The 13,171-nt window shown below is 57.6% G+C and overlaps 1 protein-coding gene across 1 annotated transcript in view; it reads left to right on the forward strand.

The window, feature by feature from the left end:
- The window catches only part of ABLIM2 (actin binding LIM protein family, member 2), a 108,838-nt gene that overhangs the window by 19,495 nt on the left and 76,172 nt on the right, over nt 1-13,171 (forward strand). Inside the window, exons 4-6 of the mRNA XM_012656746.1 lie at nt 2,249-2,364; nt 8,677-8,803; nt 11,543-11,636. Of these exons, the coding sequence (XP_012512200.1) occupies nt 2,249-2,364; nt 8,677-8,803; nt 11,543-11,636 (337 nt within the window). The remainder of the gene's footprint in view (nt 1-2,248; nt 2,365-8,676; nt 8,804-11,542; nt 11,637-13,171) is intronic.

Genomic DNA, 13,171 nt, shown 5'->3' on the forward strand with positions numbered 1-13,171 from the left:
TGTTCTTAGCAGCTTTATATGTAACAGCCCCAAACTGGAAATGACCCAAATGCCCTTCAACTGTTGAGTGGAATACCTGCTGTGGTTTAGCCACGCACACTCAGCCATAAAAAGGAGCAAACTGTTGTATGTGCAACGTGGGCGAACCTCAGAAATGTTGTGCTGCACAAACACCAAAGACTACCTGCAACATGATTCACTTACGTGCAGTTCCAGAAGAGACAAATCTGTCCATGGTGACAAAGCTGACCACGGTGCCTGGGGCCGGGGGTGGGGGTGGGGGTGATTGTGGACAGTCACAGGGGACTTTTTGTGGAGGACAAAATATTCTATATTTTGATAGTGGTGGTGGTTACGTGGGTGTGTACATGTGTCAAGATGAACCTCAATAAAGTTGAATAAATAAAATGATAGCTACCTTGCTCAGCTCCGCACCCCGGGTACAGGCAGTATGCTCAAGCTTGCCATGCTGTACGTCCAATGGATGAGTGAACGAATGAATGACTGACACCCCTGCGATGCAGGTGTTATTGGGCCCATTTTATGGGTGAGAGACAGGATTCAGAGAAGTCGAGTAACGTGCTCTGTGTTATCCACCAGAGATTCGCTCAGAGCACATCTAGGGATGGGGGCTCCCCCTCTGTCCCAAGGTCCACCATCTCCAGGAGGCTGCAAGACTCTGAGACGGGGGAGGCAGACCACAGTGCTAGTGCGGAAGGCCAAGCACAAGGCCTCAGAGGGCTGCAGAGGCCCCAGGACAGGTGGCGGGTGAGAGGACTGCAGGACCATCCAACAAGCCTGGGGCCCTGGGCCCAGCTCAGCCTGTATTTCTCCTGGGTCCCCAAGAGCAGGAATTGGCCGAATTGGAGCCCAAGAACACACCTGCTGCGTGAACAAGGGCCCTGAATGCCAGCCCCATACAGTAGGGGACTACAGCTGGGCTTTATCAGAGGAGGCTCAGCCCATCGGGGAGGTGGGGCCACAGCCCCACAGGAGAGAGCAGGCTGAGCTCAGCCTCCTGGGGAAGCGTCAGCCCTTTACTTGTGCATTCATTCATTCTCTCACTCACTCAACAATGAATCCACTATCTCTTGAGTGCCTGGGGTCTGGAAGCGCAAGGAGGTGTTGAAGCAGGGGGCTCAAAGGGACACGTCCTGGTCCTTCTGCAGCCTTCTGCCCACAGAGGCACCAGGTCCTCTAGCCAGGCTGAGCTTGCGAAGGCGGTGGCCCAGCGGCTGCCAGCAGCTCAGTGGCAGCAGGTGTCCAGGACAGACATGTCTTAGGGTGTGCTTCTGGCCCCTGTCTGCAGGAGGCCTGGCCTCGGCTTGCCAGACAGCAGCGACCGGAGCCATCTCTCAGTCTCAAAGGAGAAGTCCTCAGAGCTGCGGGGTGGGGGTCTTTGCTGCCCCACACCCAGCCTCCCTCTAGGCACTCGATTTGGATGCAGAATTTAAGAGAGCACCAAAAACTCAGTAATCAAGGTAAATGATGTTTTAATGCAGTAGTTTTAAAAATTGAAATGAATGCAAAATAATCCATTTTGAACAAAATGCCAGAATTTTAAATAAAGACAGGATCTGATTGTACAGCCCCTTGACTTCTTCGAGGACACTGCCCTCTTAGGGGTCCACGTAGTTAAATCGTGGAACTTTGGAGCCAGACAGGTCTTGGTTTGACTCTGGCTCTGACACGTGTCAGCTGTGTGTCCTTGGAAAAGTTAAGTATCCTTTCTGAACATCAGTTTCTCACCTACAGAGAGAAAGCGAAGCACATACCAACTTGAACAAATGTCCTAAAGTCATTAAAGGAGGCAGCATATACGGTATCTGCTGTAGCGCCTGGCTCCTGGCACACAGTGGATGCTCAGTCGGCGGCGGCTACAGCCATCAGGATCGGACTGGCGTGAACAAAGACCCTGTGTGGGCAGACGGCAGGGTGGGCTGGGGGAGGCCAGGGGTCCAGGCAGCCCGGCTGATTGCCATGTGCCAAGCTCCGGGCTGGCCCTCAGCGGGTCTTTCCACAGCCTCAAGCACTGTGATCCTGCCTGTGTGTACAGATAAGGAAACTGAGGCTCAGAGGTCAGTGACTACCTGAGATCCCACTAGCAGGGACACAGCAGTGCCTGGCGGGGGAGGCCCTGCGTCTTGGGCCTGTGGCACCCATCTCTCCGAGGCCCTGGGGGGTGGCCGTGGTATTGTGCTCAGGGTCGGAAGGTGGGCCTGGCTGGTGACGAGCTCTCTTGTTTCAGGCTGCCCTTTCCACCCGGGGACCGAGTGACCTTCAACGGGAAGGAATGCATATGCCAGAAGTGCTCCCTGCCCACGTCGGTGGGCAGCAGCGCGCACCTGTCCCAGGGCCTCCGGAGTAAGTGGGCACTGAGGGGTGTGGGGGTGGGTGCTGAGTGGCAGGGTGGGGTGGCCTCCGCAGTGCCTGGCAACGGGAGCCTGACAAACTGGGCCCCAAAGCAGAGGCGGTCGCAGTGAGTGGCTGTGGATAAACGTGAGGAAGGCAGCCAGGAGCAAAAGTCTCTGGGCTCTCATGCCGCCACGACTTTGCACAGGCTGTGCCCGCGCTCCGTGTTGTGGCTCCTGCTTTCCCATCCAACCCCACTCTTGCTTTGCCCGGCTGCAGCCCACCTCCTCAAGGAAGGCTTCCTGGTCTCCTTCTGGTCCCCTCCCTCTGGCACTCATGCTCAGCTCCCCTCAGTTAATTCCAGGCCACCTAGAAACCCTCTGGGGGAGCGTAGAGTCAAGCACTGAGCTCTGGGCTCCCGTGGTCAGGGGCTCTCGGGCTCCCTGCTCCGCCACCCAGGAGCTAGGCTAGGTGTGTATGCAGTGGGGGCTCAATACATGCTTCTTGAACAAGGAAGCAGGAGGCCATTACTGTAAAAGAACAAAGGCCCACTGGAGAGTCACAGGTCTGTGGGTGTGGGGCAGAGTGACAGCAAGGCAGGGGCAGCAAGGTGGCCTTTCCCAGCCCAGGGCTCATCGGGGAAAGAGACGGGACGTGGCACTGGGGTGGAGGCCTGTACACCAGGACCTGGCTCCCAGGTGCCCACTGCAAAGGCTGCATTTCCAGAGCCCACCCTGAGTGCCGTGGTCACTGTGGTGTCCCCAGAGACAGGGCCACATGTCCCACGATAGAGGAGGGCTTTCCGCTGATTTCCAGAGCCAGCCCCTACCCGTGGTTAATTCCTCTCCATGTCAAACACTTTCTTTCTCCCACCTCATCTGCCATGTCGAAGTCTCTACAGAGATGACTCCACCACCAGCCTCTTGGGAGCTCAGTGTCAGCTCTGGGAGCTGGGAATAGTTTTCCTCTGTGAGATGAAGTGAAGCCTTCATCCTTTGGAGAGGCAAACTCAACAGCAGCACCAGGTGGTGAGGTTGTTGCTTTGGGCCTTGCTAGGAGAGTCCTCCATTCAAAAATTTCCAGCTGAAGCCTAGATTGATAGAACTTTTGAGAATTTGCTTCACAAACAGTAGTACTATTATAATTCAATATCAAATAGTAATCAAAAGCTCAGCAAAATTTAAAAAGGGGGGGATTAGTGTTGTACAGTTTGCCAAGAGCTTCCTGGCAACCAAAGTAAAAAGGGAAACATGATGGACCACAGAATCATCATCTGAGATTTTTTTTTTTTTTTGAGATTTTAAAAAATATCCTTGGCAGAAAGGCTTTGCCCTTTCCAAATGTAAATTTATTTTAAAATATCAAATTTGCATTTTCAAAGAATAAATGCTCCCCTGATCCCCAAACAATCTAATAATTTAACCTGCCCCTTCTCCCAGCCCATGGAGAGAATCCTGAGCTTAGATCATTTCTGTGCTTAGGAAACATTAACACCAATCACTAGCCCTTGGCTCCTGTGCTGATGTCTACAGTTTCCCGCCCCTGCCTCCTTCTGTCCCTAGAGTGCCTGCCAGGAGGAGCTCTTTTTCTTCTACAGTGACCGTCCAAGGAGGTGCTCTTTGTTCTGAAACTTGAGACACAGGTGCATTTCAGTGGGTGGGTTGGAAGGGAAGGTACTCAGGTGAGAACAGGTGCAAAGACTAGAAAACCGTGGAATGTGCTGGGGCACCCCCAGACCGTGCGAGTGGACAAAAGGACCGTAGTGTGGGCTGGAGCATGGGAGTGATGCTCGCGATATGGAAACCAGATGGCGGCCTTCCCCCAAAGCCGTACCACGGAGCGTGTATCCTGGAGGCAGTGAGGAGCCACAGAAGGTTACTGAGTGGGGGAGTGCCAAGATCGGTCCTGAGGCTGGGAAGCAGCCTGGCAGTACAGTGCTCCTGGCCAGGTGGCCAGGGCCCGCATGCGGGAGTAAAGCCCTTCTGCAGCCACCGACACAGCCACCTGTGCCGCTGCCCCTCCCTTGGGAAGTGGACAGTGGTTAGCTCTTTTGGTAGGGCTCCAGCTAGGGTCCCTTGGCCCTGAGCTTCCCTCAGCCCTCCTGAGCCTGTAGCTTAGTGACAAGAAATGCTTCAGGCTAGGCCATGCGGTTCTCCTTCCCGGGAGGAGCACATCCGGCACCCTGCATGCCTGAGTGCCCCCACTGCACCGTGGAGAGTCCCCTCTGTCCCTGAAGCACTGCTCTGCCCCACAAGGCCCCCTCTGCTCCCCTCCAGCCTCCTCCCAGCTCTTCAGCACTGAGCCCATTGCTGGACAGGAGCTGGTCACCAGGCATTGGTCACAGGGTGGCCCTTGGAGAGGCCAAGCCCTGTGCTGACTAGGGGGCGGCTCTGAGCACTCCCCACCATGTGCCAGGGCAAGACATGGCCTGTGGTATGGGCGTGGGGTCTGCGAGGGTTGTGGGTGGTGGTCTGGAGAGCATCCTAGAGGCTGAAGAGACAGGGCTTGGGCTGGGGACCTGCTGAGAGGCCCCTGTGGCCAGTTCTCAGGCTTGGCCACCTCCCAGCTCTGTAGCTCCACTGGCTGGGTCCCAGCCCGGCTTGGCATGGAGGGTGTCACACCTGGAGCTGGGACATGGGGAGACCCTGCTAGAGTCAGGAATGCAGGGGCAGGAAGAGGCATGTGGAGACCTGGGATCCCAGGCCAAGGACAGGGTGACAGCTTTACCACCTGGGCCGTGGCACTTGGAGCCCCTGTGTTTTCTGCTCATATGAGGCTGCACGGGTGCTACAAGGGCAGTGGCAGGATCTGCAGCCCCCACCTCACAAGTCCCCTCCTGCGCGAGGGTGGAGGTGACCTGAGGAGCCAGCCCCAGAAGCCCCCACCCCTCCTCCCACTCTGGCCCACAATGTGGCGCTGCGTCCCCAGTCTAGCCAGGACCTGCAGGCACTAGGGCTAACTTGGCTGTGCCTCATCTTTCCCTGTGGCTGCTCTGGGCTCTCTGTGCTCACCACGGCTCCCAAATGAAATCTCCAGCCAAGTTCATGAATTCTCAGTCATTACCAAGTTTTGGAACTCTGTCGGATTCCTCATTTCCAAAACTCAATCTCAGATTCGACTGGGAATCTGAGCCTCTCCCTGACTTCCCTGGCCCCGATCAGACCTGAAGTGCTGCAGGGGCCTGGTCCTCAAACCCATGACCGTATCTTCTGGGAAAGGGAGCACTTTGGGGAAACAGGAAACTGGAAGGTTCTAGAAGGGTCATGCGGGGAAGAGAGCCAGGCCCAGGGTGCATGGGTAAATGGACAGCTCACTTCAGGGCCCCCTCAGGCCCCCTCACGCTATTCTAGGGATATCCTGCCACTGACAGCATTGGCCTGCCATGTTCGTCACACAAGATCCTGTACTGCCTGCCGTTCGTACCCAGGCAAAGCTGTGCTGAGCTCCAGATGTGTTAGAAAGTGGTGATTGCGGTTTCCATGACAACATCCCTTTTTGCACCTTGCTCTTGTCTCCACACTCGCTGCTCTCTAGTTGACAGAAGAACAGGGTGGGCGGGTGTGAGGTCCCCATCCCTCCTGCCGAGCAAGGTCAGGCATAGGGAGGGGAGGGAGCCCCCTAATCTGGTAGGAGGCAGAGTGGCGGAGATGCCTGCGACAGCTTCCCGGAGGCATGGCTGCAGTAGTGATAACTACAGCAGAGCTGGACTGACTGAGTGGCTGTCACCGCACGTGCATTCATTCGTTTATCAAACACGCCCTCACTCGGGGCCCTGCACCCACGTCAGCTCTCTAGGAGGATGGTACTCTTCTGGTCACCATAAAGCGTGTCCCCACTTTACTGGAGCCCAGAGAAGTGAAGTGACTGGCCCACAGCCACACAGCAGGTGGGGGGCAGAGCCAGGATGTGACCACTGCTCTCTGCTGCCTGTCCTCTGGTCATCGCCACAGTCTGGTGTGGCGTGCTGCCTTGGTGTGCCCACTAGCAGAGAAGCCACCCAAGGCTCGGAGCAAGGTTTCTCAGCCTCAGCACTGTTCACACTTGGACCCAGACTCCTTCGTCATGGGGGCTGTCCCGTGCACTGCGGATTTCGGGTGGGTGGTGGCCCTGCCCACTACACGTCTGAGCCCCCTACCCCAGGTAGTGATAAGCAGAAGGGTCTCCAGACATTGTTAGATGTCCCCTGGGGAGCAAGACTGCCCCCAAATAAGAGCTTACGAAATGTGCCAGTCATCCCGTGAGTGGGAGTGCTGAGGTGCAGAGCTCGACCTGGTGGCTGTCTCGTCTCTGTCATGACAGGGAGTGGAGAGTGGGAAGGGTCTTGGGGGGGGGGCACGGGTGCCTCCTGGACTCGGGCTGGGGGGCATCCCGTCTCCTGGCCCCATTCGTTGTTCATTCTGGAGCCCCCCCGCCTCCCGCCTGCACCGGGCCTCCAGGGCCGGAGGCGAATAAGACCCTGCCCCTCAGGCCCCTCTGGAGTTAGAACCGTTCCCACTTGTTTCCCAGAGCTCCGCGGGAATGCGGACAGGCGGTAATTTAGGAAATGCAGAGGTCGACCCGCAGCTTCGTGGGTGTTAATTTTTTTTATCCTCAAAAACGGTATGATTCTGGTCTCCGCCAAAGAGAACAACAAAGGCGTGTGTGCGAAAGCGTCTGTGGCGCCCCCGGCCTGCGAGGCAAGCGTGGCCTCACTGGCTCCGTCCGCACTGGTCACCGAGGACTTGGGCACGCGCCGGCCAGACGCCTCTCCCTTCTGCGCGGCTCGGGATCCCAAGCCGCGCCCGCGTCGCGCTCCCGACACACAGCCGCACCTCGCGCGCGCGCGCACCCACACCCACACACACACACACACACACACACACTCACACACACACTCACACACACACAGACACACCCACACAGACACACACCCTCCCACACACAGAACCCTCCCACAGACACCCCCACACACCGACACACACCCTCCCACACACACACCCTCCCACACACACACACACCCTCCCACACACACACACACCCTCCCACACACACACACACCCTCCCACAGACACGCCCTCCCCCCACACACAGACACCCTCCCACACACAGACACCCTCCCACACACAGACACACACCCACACACCGACACACACCCTCCCCCCCACACACACACCCTCCCACACACAGACACACACCCTCCCACACACACCCTCCCACACACCGACACACACTGGACACACACACACAGACACACCCTACCACACACACATACACACACTCACACAGACACGCACACCTTCACATTCAGACACCCTCATGTACACAGACACGCACACAGGCACATAGTCATGCACAGACACACATTCACGTGAAGACTCAGGTGACACACACATACACGCAGCTGCACACTCCTGCACATAGATGCTCACACACTCACACAGACTCCCTGTGCAGGCCCCGGCGCCAGAGTCTCCCCGGCTCTCCCCGCCTGCTCCACGTCCCTGCAGGGCCCCCACTGTCTTCAGCACACGTGACCCTGGCTGTGGAGCCCGCAATATAGCTGCTCATGGGCTGCAGGGACCCTGGGCCACTGGCTCTGCAGGGCGGGGCTGGGACTGAGGCCCTGTGTGCAGGGGCGTGTGAGTAGGGGAAGCATGGCTGGGGGGTGGGGTAAGAGGAGGCAGCCATGGGCCCACTAGGCTGGTGGCCTTGCCATGGAGAGCACTGGTCACCACAGGGAAGGACAGCAGAGAGAGGTCAATTGGCTGGCTGGGTGCAGAGGAAGGAATCCCTGAGTCTGACTCAGGGCTGGGGACTCAGGCCTCTCCCATGTGGCACATTTCCCTCTGGTGGGCACCTTGGGTCATGGTTAGGCTCAGAGTTCCGCCTTCCAGCAGAGGACAAGCAGGGCCACCCAGACCCACCATTGTCAGAGCTCTGGTTGCCTGGACCCTCCCTTCCTGGCCATCCCCCACCCCATGTGCTCTTGTCTGAGTACACACCTCTGCCAGAGCCCACTCCAATCTTCTGGAAGGGAGGGCCTCAGTTTCCCCAGCTCCTAGCCCAGGATGCACACAGTGGGCACCCAATGTATGCAGGAGCAAACCTCATGATTTGTTTTCCACATGCTCCCATGGGCTGCGGTGTAATAGGGTCCTGCCACTCACTGGCTTTGGGAGTCTCTTCTGTCTCTCCCCTCCCGCTGCTCCGGGTGCGTTCCCAGGGTCTGGAGAGCCATGGTGGCAGGCACCTCTTCCCCCGGTTCACCTCGTGTGCCCCTGTGAGCCCCAACATGTGCCTCTCCGCCCGTGGTGAGGATGTCTGTTTCTGTTCTCTTTCCTCCAGGTTGCGGGGGCTGTGGCGCAGAGATCAAGAATGGCCAGGCCCTGGTGGCTTTGGACAAGCACTGGCATCTGGGCTGTTTTAAGTGCAAGACCTGCGGGAAGCTCCTGAATGCTGAGTACATCAGCAAGTATGTGGGGGTGAGGGCCCCAAGGAAATCATCAGCTCGGCCTTCCTTGTTCTGGGGGTGGGGCTGGGTCCCAGCTCTCCTGCCATGTCTCCTGTCCCTCGTGAGGCTACTCTTGTCCTGCAGTTGTCCTGCAGAGAGCAAAGCAGTGTCAGCAACAGGAATGAGGAAGAAGAGGCTGACCCGTCTCCGTTGTCAGGGAAGGACTGCATGACTGTGCTCTGTCTCCTGTGGGGCAGGGGCCCCTGGGCAGCTCCTGCTGGAACAGTGTCCCCCCAGATGTGCAGTCCAGCTGGGGTGGTGGCTGGTTTGGGGGACAGAGGAGCAAGGTTTTATCGGGGCAGTGGGGGAGCTTTCTGGGAAGGTCATGGCCATGAGCAGAGGCGGCTCGAGGCCAGGAGCTGGCATGTGTCTCCACCCGGGGAGGTCAGGAGCTGGGCCGGCTGCCCCCAAACAGCACAGGAGACGGCGACGTAACGCATGAACTAGAGAGCAGCCAGGGCTCCCTCCTGGGAGGGAGAGGCTCTTCCAGCAAGTTTTGGCAAAGGCTGCACTTGTTCTGAATGCTCCTAGGGAACAGAATCGTCACAGGAATTGACCGAGTTGAAAAAGTCCTGTGATAAAATGCAAAGAACGAAGTGCACACACGCACACACACATACACACGCATGCACACACGTGTGAATGTGGGTAACACGGAGTCTGAACAATGTGCCTGATGTCCCATGTTAACTTCTGGTCAACTACTCTCTAACTCTACGGGACATCACCACTGGGGAACACTGCCAGAGTAGACCTCTCTGTGTCGTTTCTCACAACTGCACGGAATCTACAGTTATCTCAAATGGGTCATTTTAAGTAAAATCCCCACACCAAGATGGGCTTGCACCAGGGTGGAGGGCCTTAAAGGGGCTTGAGCTCCTGGAACTCTGTCATAGCAAACGAATGGGTGCAAGACACAGGCAGAGCACTGGGATGCGGATTGAGGGCACCCATCTCCCAGCAGGCTTCAGGTCCTCACGTGGTGCTGGCAGCACACCCGCACCAGCGTGTTACTTAGCAGCCTCCAGAGCCATTCCAGAACTGACAAGGAGGGCGTGAGCGTTGCCATGGAGATGTTTTCCTTAACCTCCTGGCTTTGCTGCACATGCACCCATTTGTGGATTATAACGAGGGCCCAAGGTCAGCGGCATTTGGAAGCGGGTCCTAAGGACCTATTTTCTACCTTCTCCCTCACGTGGAAGGAAGGGCTGCCACCCTGCTGAGAGATGGCTTCTCAGAGAGCCGTGGTTCAATTGGAGGCCACACTCGGAAAGGGGCCCCAGCCCCAGGGTCCTGGCCCCATGCTGGGCCCTCCTCTGTTGAGGCACCCATGGGCCTGGCGATGCCAGAGCTGTGAGAAGAGGGCGGCGTTAATTCGAGTCTACTCCTTGACAGCTTGGGAGATCTACCTTCTGTCGCAGCTGTGTGAAAATCAAAGCAAATTGGAACAACATGCCACTTTGGCAGTGTAAAGGGGGCTGTACTGCAGTAACGGGGCTCCGCTCTGTGCAGGCCATGCCACACCCAGCTCCTGCTGGGCCCGGTTGGTAATGACAGTGGACTCACTGCTGTGGGCAGGGGCCTGCCAGGTACGAGGCTCTGGTCCCACCTTCTCTTGTTTAGTGCTTAGTATGATTTCCCCCATTTTTTAGGTGGGGAAGCTGAGGCTCAGAGAGGTTAAGTGACTTGCCCAGGATCACACAGCTGGTATGTGGCATTTGAGTCCGAGCCAATTCACTTAACCACTGCTTAGCAGCATCTCCCTTTGCTGAGCGAGGCCACTTGGGAACCTCAGGGCCACCTCTGCCCTTCACTCCCCCATCTGCACAGCATTGTCCTGTTATATTGGTCCCTCAATAATGATTATGAAAGGTTCTGAATTAGCCTCAGGAGCTACGCCCGCATCATCCTCCCATCCGTGACGCAGCAGAGAGCTATTTTCCCTGCAGCTCATTATTGGAGTCTCAGAGTGTAGGCAGCTCGCTCAAGGGGCAGGGCCTGGAATGACTGTCTCATCCGACACTGATTCCCTGACACCATGATGGCACCTGGCGAGCAGGAGGCACACTGTGAAGATGCGCAGAGTAGATGCAGCCGTGTGGCCTCCTGCTCCTTCCTGCTAGCAGGAGGCCGGGGCGCCTACGCATGTGGCCAAAGCCTGCCTGTCACCCCACTTCCTGGGAGCAGGAAGCACCTGCCTAACCCACCTGCTTGCACCTGGCCTTCTTGTCATCCTTGAGCCTGGTCCCCAAAGTGGGTGCCCTGCTGTACCCCCTCTCTGGCTCATATTTTTCTAAGGTACCCTAGATGCTGATCTTTGGACGGGAGGAACCAGAAAGAGCCAGGTTTATGGAAGCATCTCTTACTTCCCAGATGTGGCTGTTGCTCCCTCAGCCCAGCCTCTGCAGGCAGCCGCCAGCCCCTCGGCCCCACACTGGCCAAGCAGCCTTGCCTCTGCACGCCTCGGTCCCTCCATCTGTGAAATGGGACGGTCTTCAGGGCATTTCTCATGGGGGCAGATGCCTGCAGGCACCCAGTGAACGCTCCCTATTAGAGGGATTGTTATTTGGAGCAGGAGAAGGTGGGCATGTCCCCACTTCGATGCAGACCCTCTGGCTGGGGAGAGTTGTCAGATCCTGGGGCAAGCACCAGCTATCCTCGGGTGACCCTGCCCCGTCCTGAGCGCCCGTCTCATTGCAGGGACGGGCTGCCCTACTGTGAAGCCGACTACCATGCCAAGTTTGGCATCCGCTGTGACGGCTGTGAGAAGTACATCACAGGGCGTGTGCTGGAGGTAGGTGGGGCCCCGCCCTCTCTGAGCTGAGGCCGTACTGCTCCCTGGGAGTTACTGTGAGGTTTGTGTGTGTTTGTGCGACAACCTGTCCCACCCAGCCTTCGCCTCCGCCTCCTCCCAACACCACCGCAGGACACCTTCTGGGGCCTGCTCGGTGCCACCTCCTCCAGGAAGCCTGCCTCACACCTGTGCCACTTTTCAAACTCAGAGAGTCGGAGAGGGGGAAGGACTTGAGATCTTTTGGCCCAGCCTTTTCCTATACAGGTTGGGACTCAGGTGTGGAGGATGGGAAGTGAACCTAGGGGGCTGGGAGGGTGATGCCCATGGCCCCACAGCAGGACTGTGTCCCCAGGGTGGTCACCTGGCAGGCAGGGTAATCGACAATTATGGGGGCATTCTAGGTACCAACAGTGCTGTGTTTCTTGGCCTGGGTGGTAGGTATGTGGGCGTGTTCCCTGTGTGAACATCACACGTGCTGTGCGCTTTTTTATGTTTCCTTCAATGAAATAAATCCCATGGCCCCAGGACCAGGCCCTGCCCAGGTGATGCACAGGCCCATCCTGCTCTGCGGGCTGCCTTGGCTTAGGGCTGGGTGCTGGGACAGGCAGATGGAGTGTCCCAATCCCTGGGCTGGCCCATGGTCCGTGGGGAAGGGACAGCTGACCAGAGGGTCTGAGAATGGGGAGGGGCTATGCACTGACCTGCTAGAGCCGGCGGGAGGCCAAGTGGGGAGGAGGCTGCAGGAAGAGGGCACCTGGGGGGGCTGGGGACCCTGGGCTGGACCTGCATCTAGAGCGCCCCCTCTGGCTGCCGCAGAGGCCGGGCTGCACAGGGTGGACGGGTGCTCCCTGGGTCTCCAAGGGCTCCTCTCCAGTTCCCACAGCAGGTGCCCAGCACCTGAGAGGGCTTCAGATGCTTGAGTGGAATTGAACAGTGGACACTGAGATGCTTTTCTTCACCTCTGAGGCACCTAGTGCAGAGGTGCACCTGGACCTCAGAACACCTTCTTTCAAATCCCTCCCTCAGCCACACCCATTGCAATCCCTCTCACTGCCCCTCACTTCCTCCAGATTCGTACATAAGCATTTTTCAATATTGTATCATATTTCCTCGTACCATAAGCTCTTCCTCTGAAATGCAGGTGGCTCTGAAGCTCACCCAGGTCTACACCAAATGCGGGCGCTTCCACCCTATACCATACACGCACCACATCCTGCCACTCGCCTGGGCATCTAGCTGGGTCTGCCCACATGTTGGGCCATTGGCCACCTGAGAGCAGGTGGCAGAGCCCGACTTGAGCCCTGGCTGCCCAGATTGTCCTGGAACCCCTCATCTTCTCCCGGTGCACCGATGTGGGTTTGCATTTTTGCCTTAAGAGCGTAACACCTGTTGTGCCTAATGCCCTAAAGGGAGTGCATCTTGGGCCACCACTGTCAGGGCTGCAGGTGCGTGCGCCTAGCCCGACCCACCTTCCTGACGTCCGTGGGCAGTGGCCCCTGCACCGGAGAGGCCCTGGCCTAGGTGAGGCAGAACTG

Source organism: Propithecus coquereli, unplaced genomic scaffold, assembly GCF_000956105.1.
Source record: "Propithecus coquereli isolate 6110/MARCELLA unplaced genomic scaffold, Pcoq_1.0 Scaffold518, whole genome shotgun sequence".
NCBI lineage: Eukaryota > Metazoa > Chordata > Mammalia > Primates > Indriidae > Propithecus > Propithecus coquereli.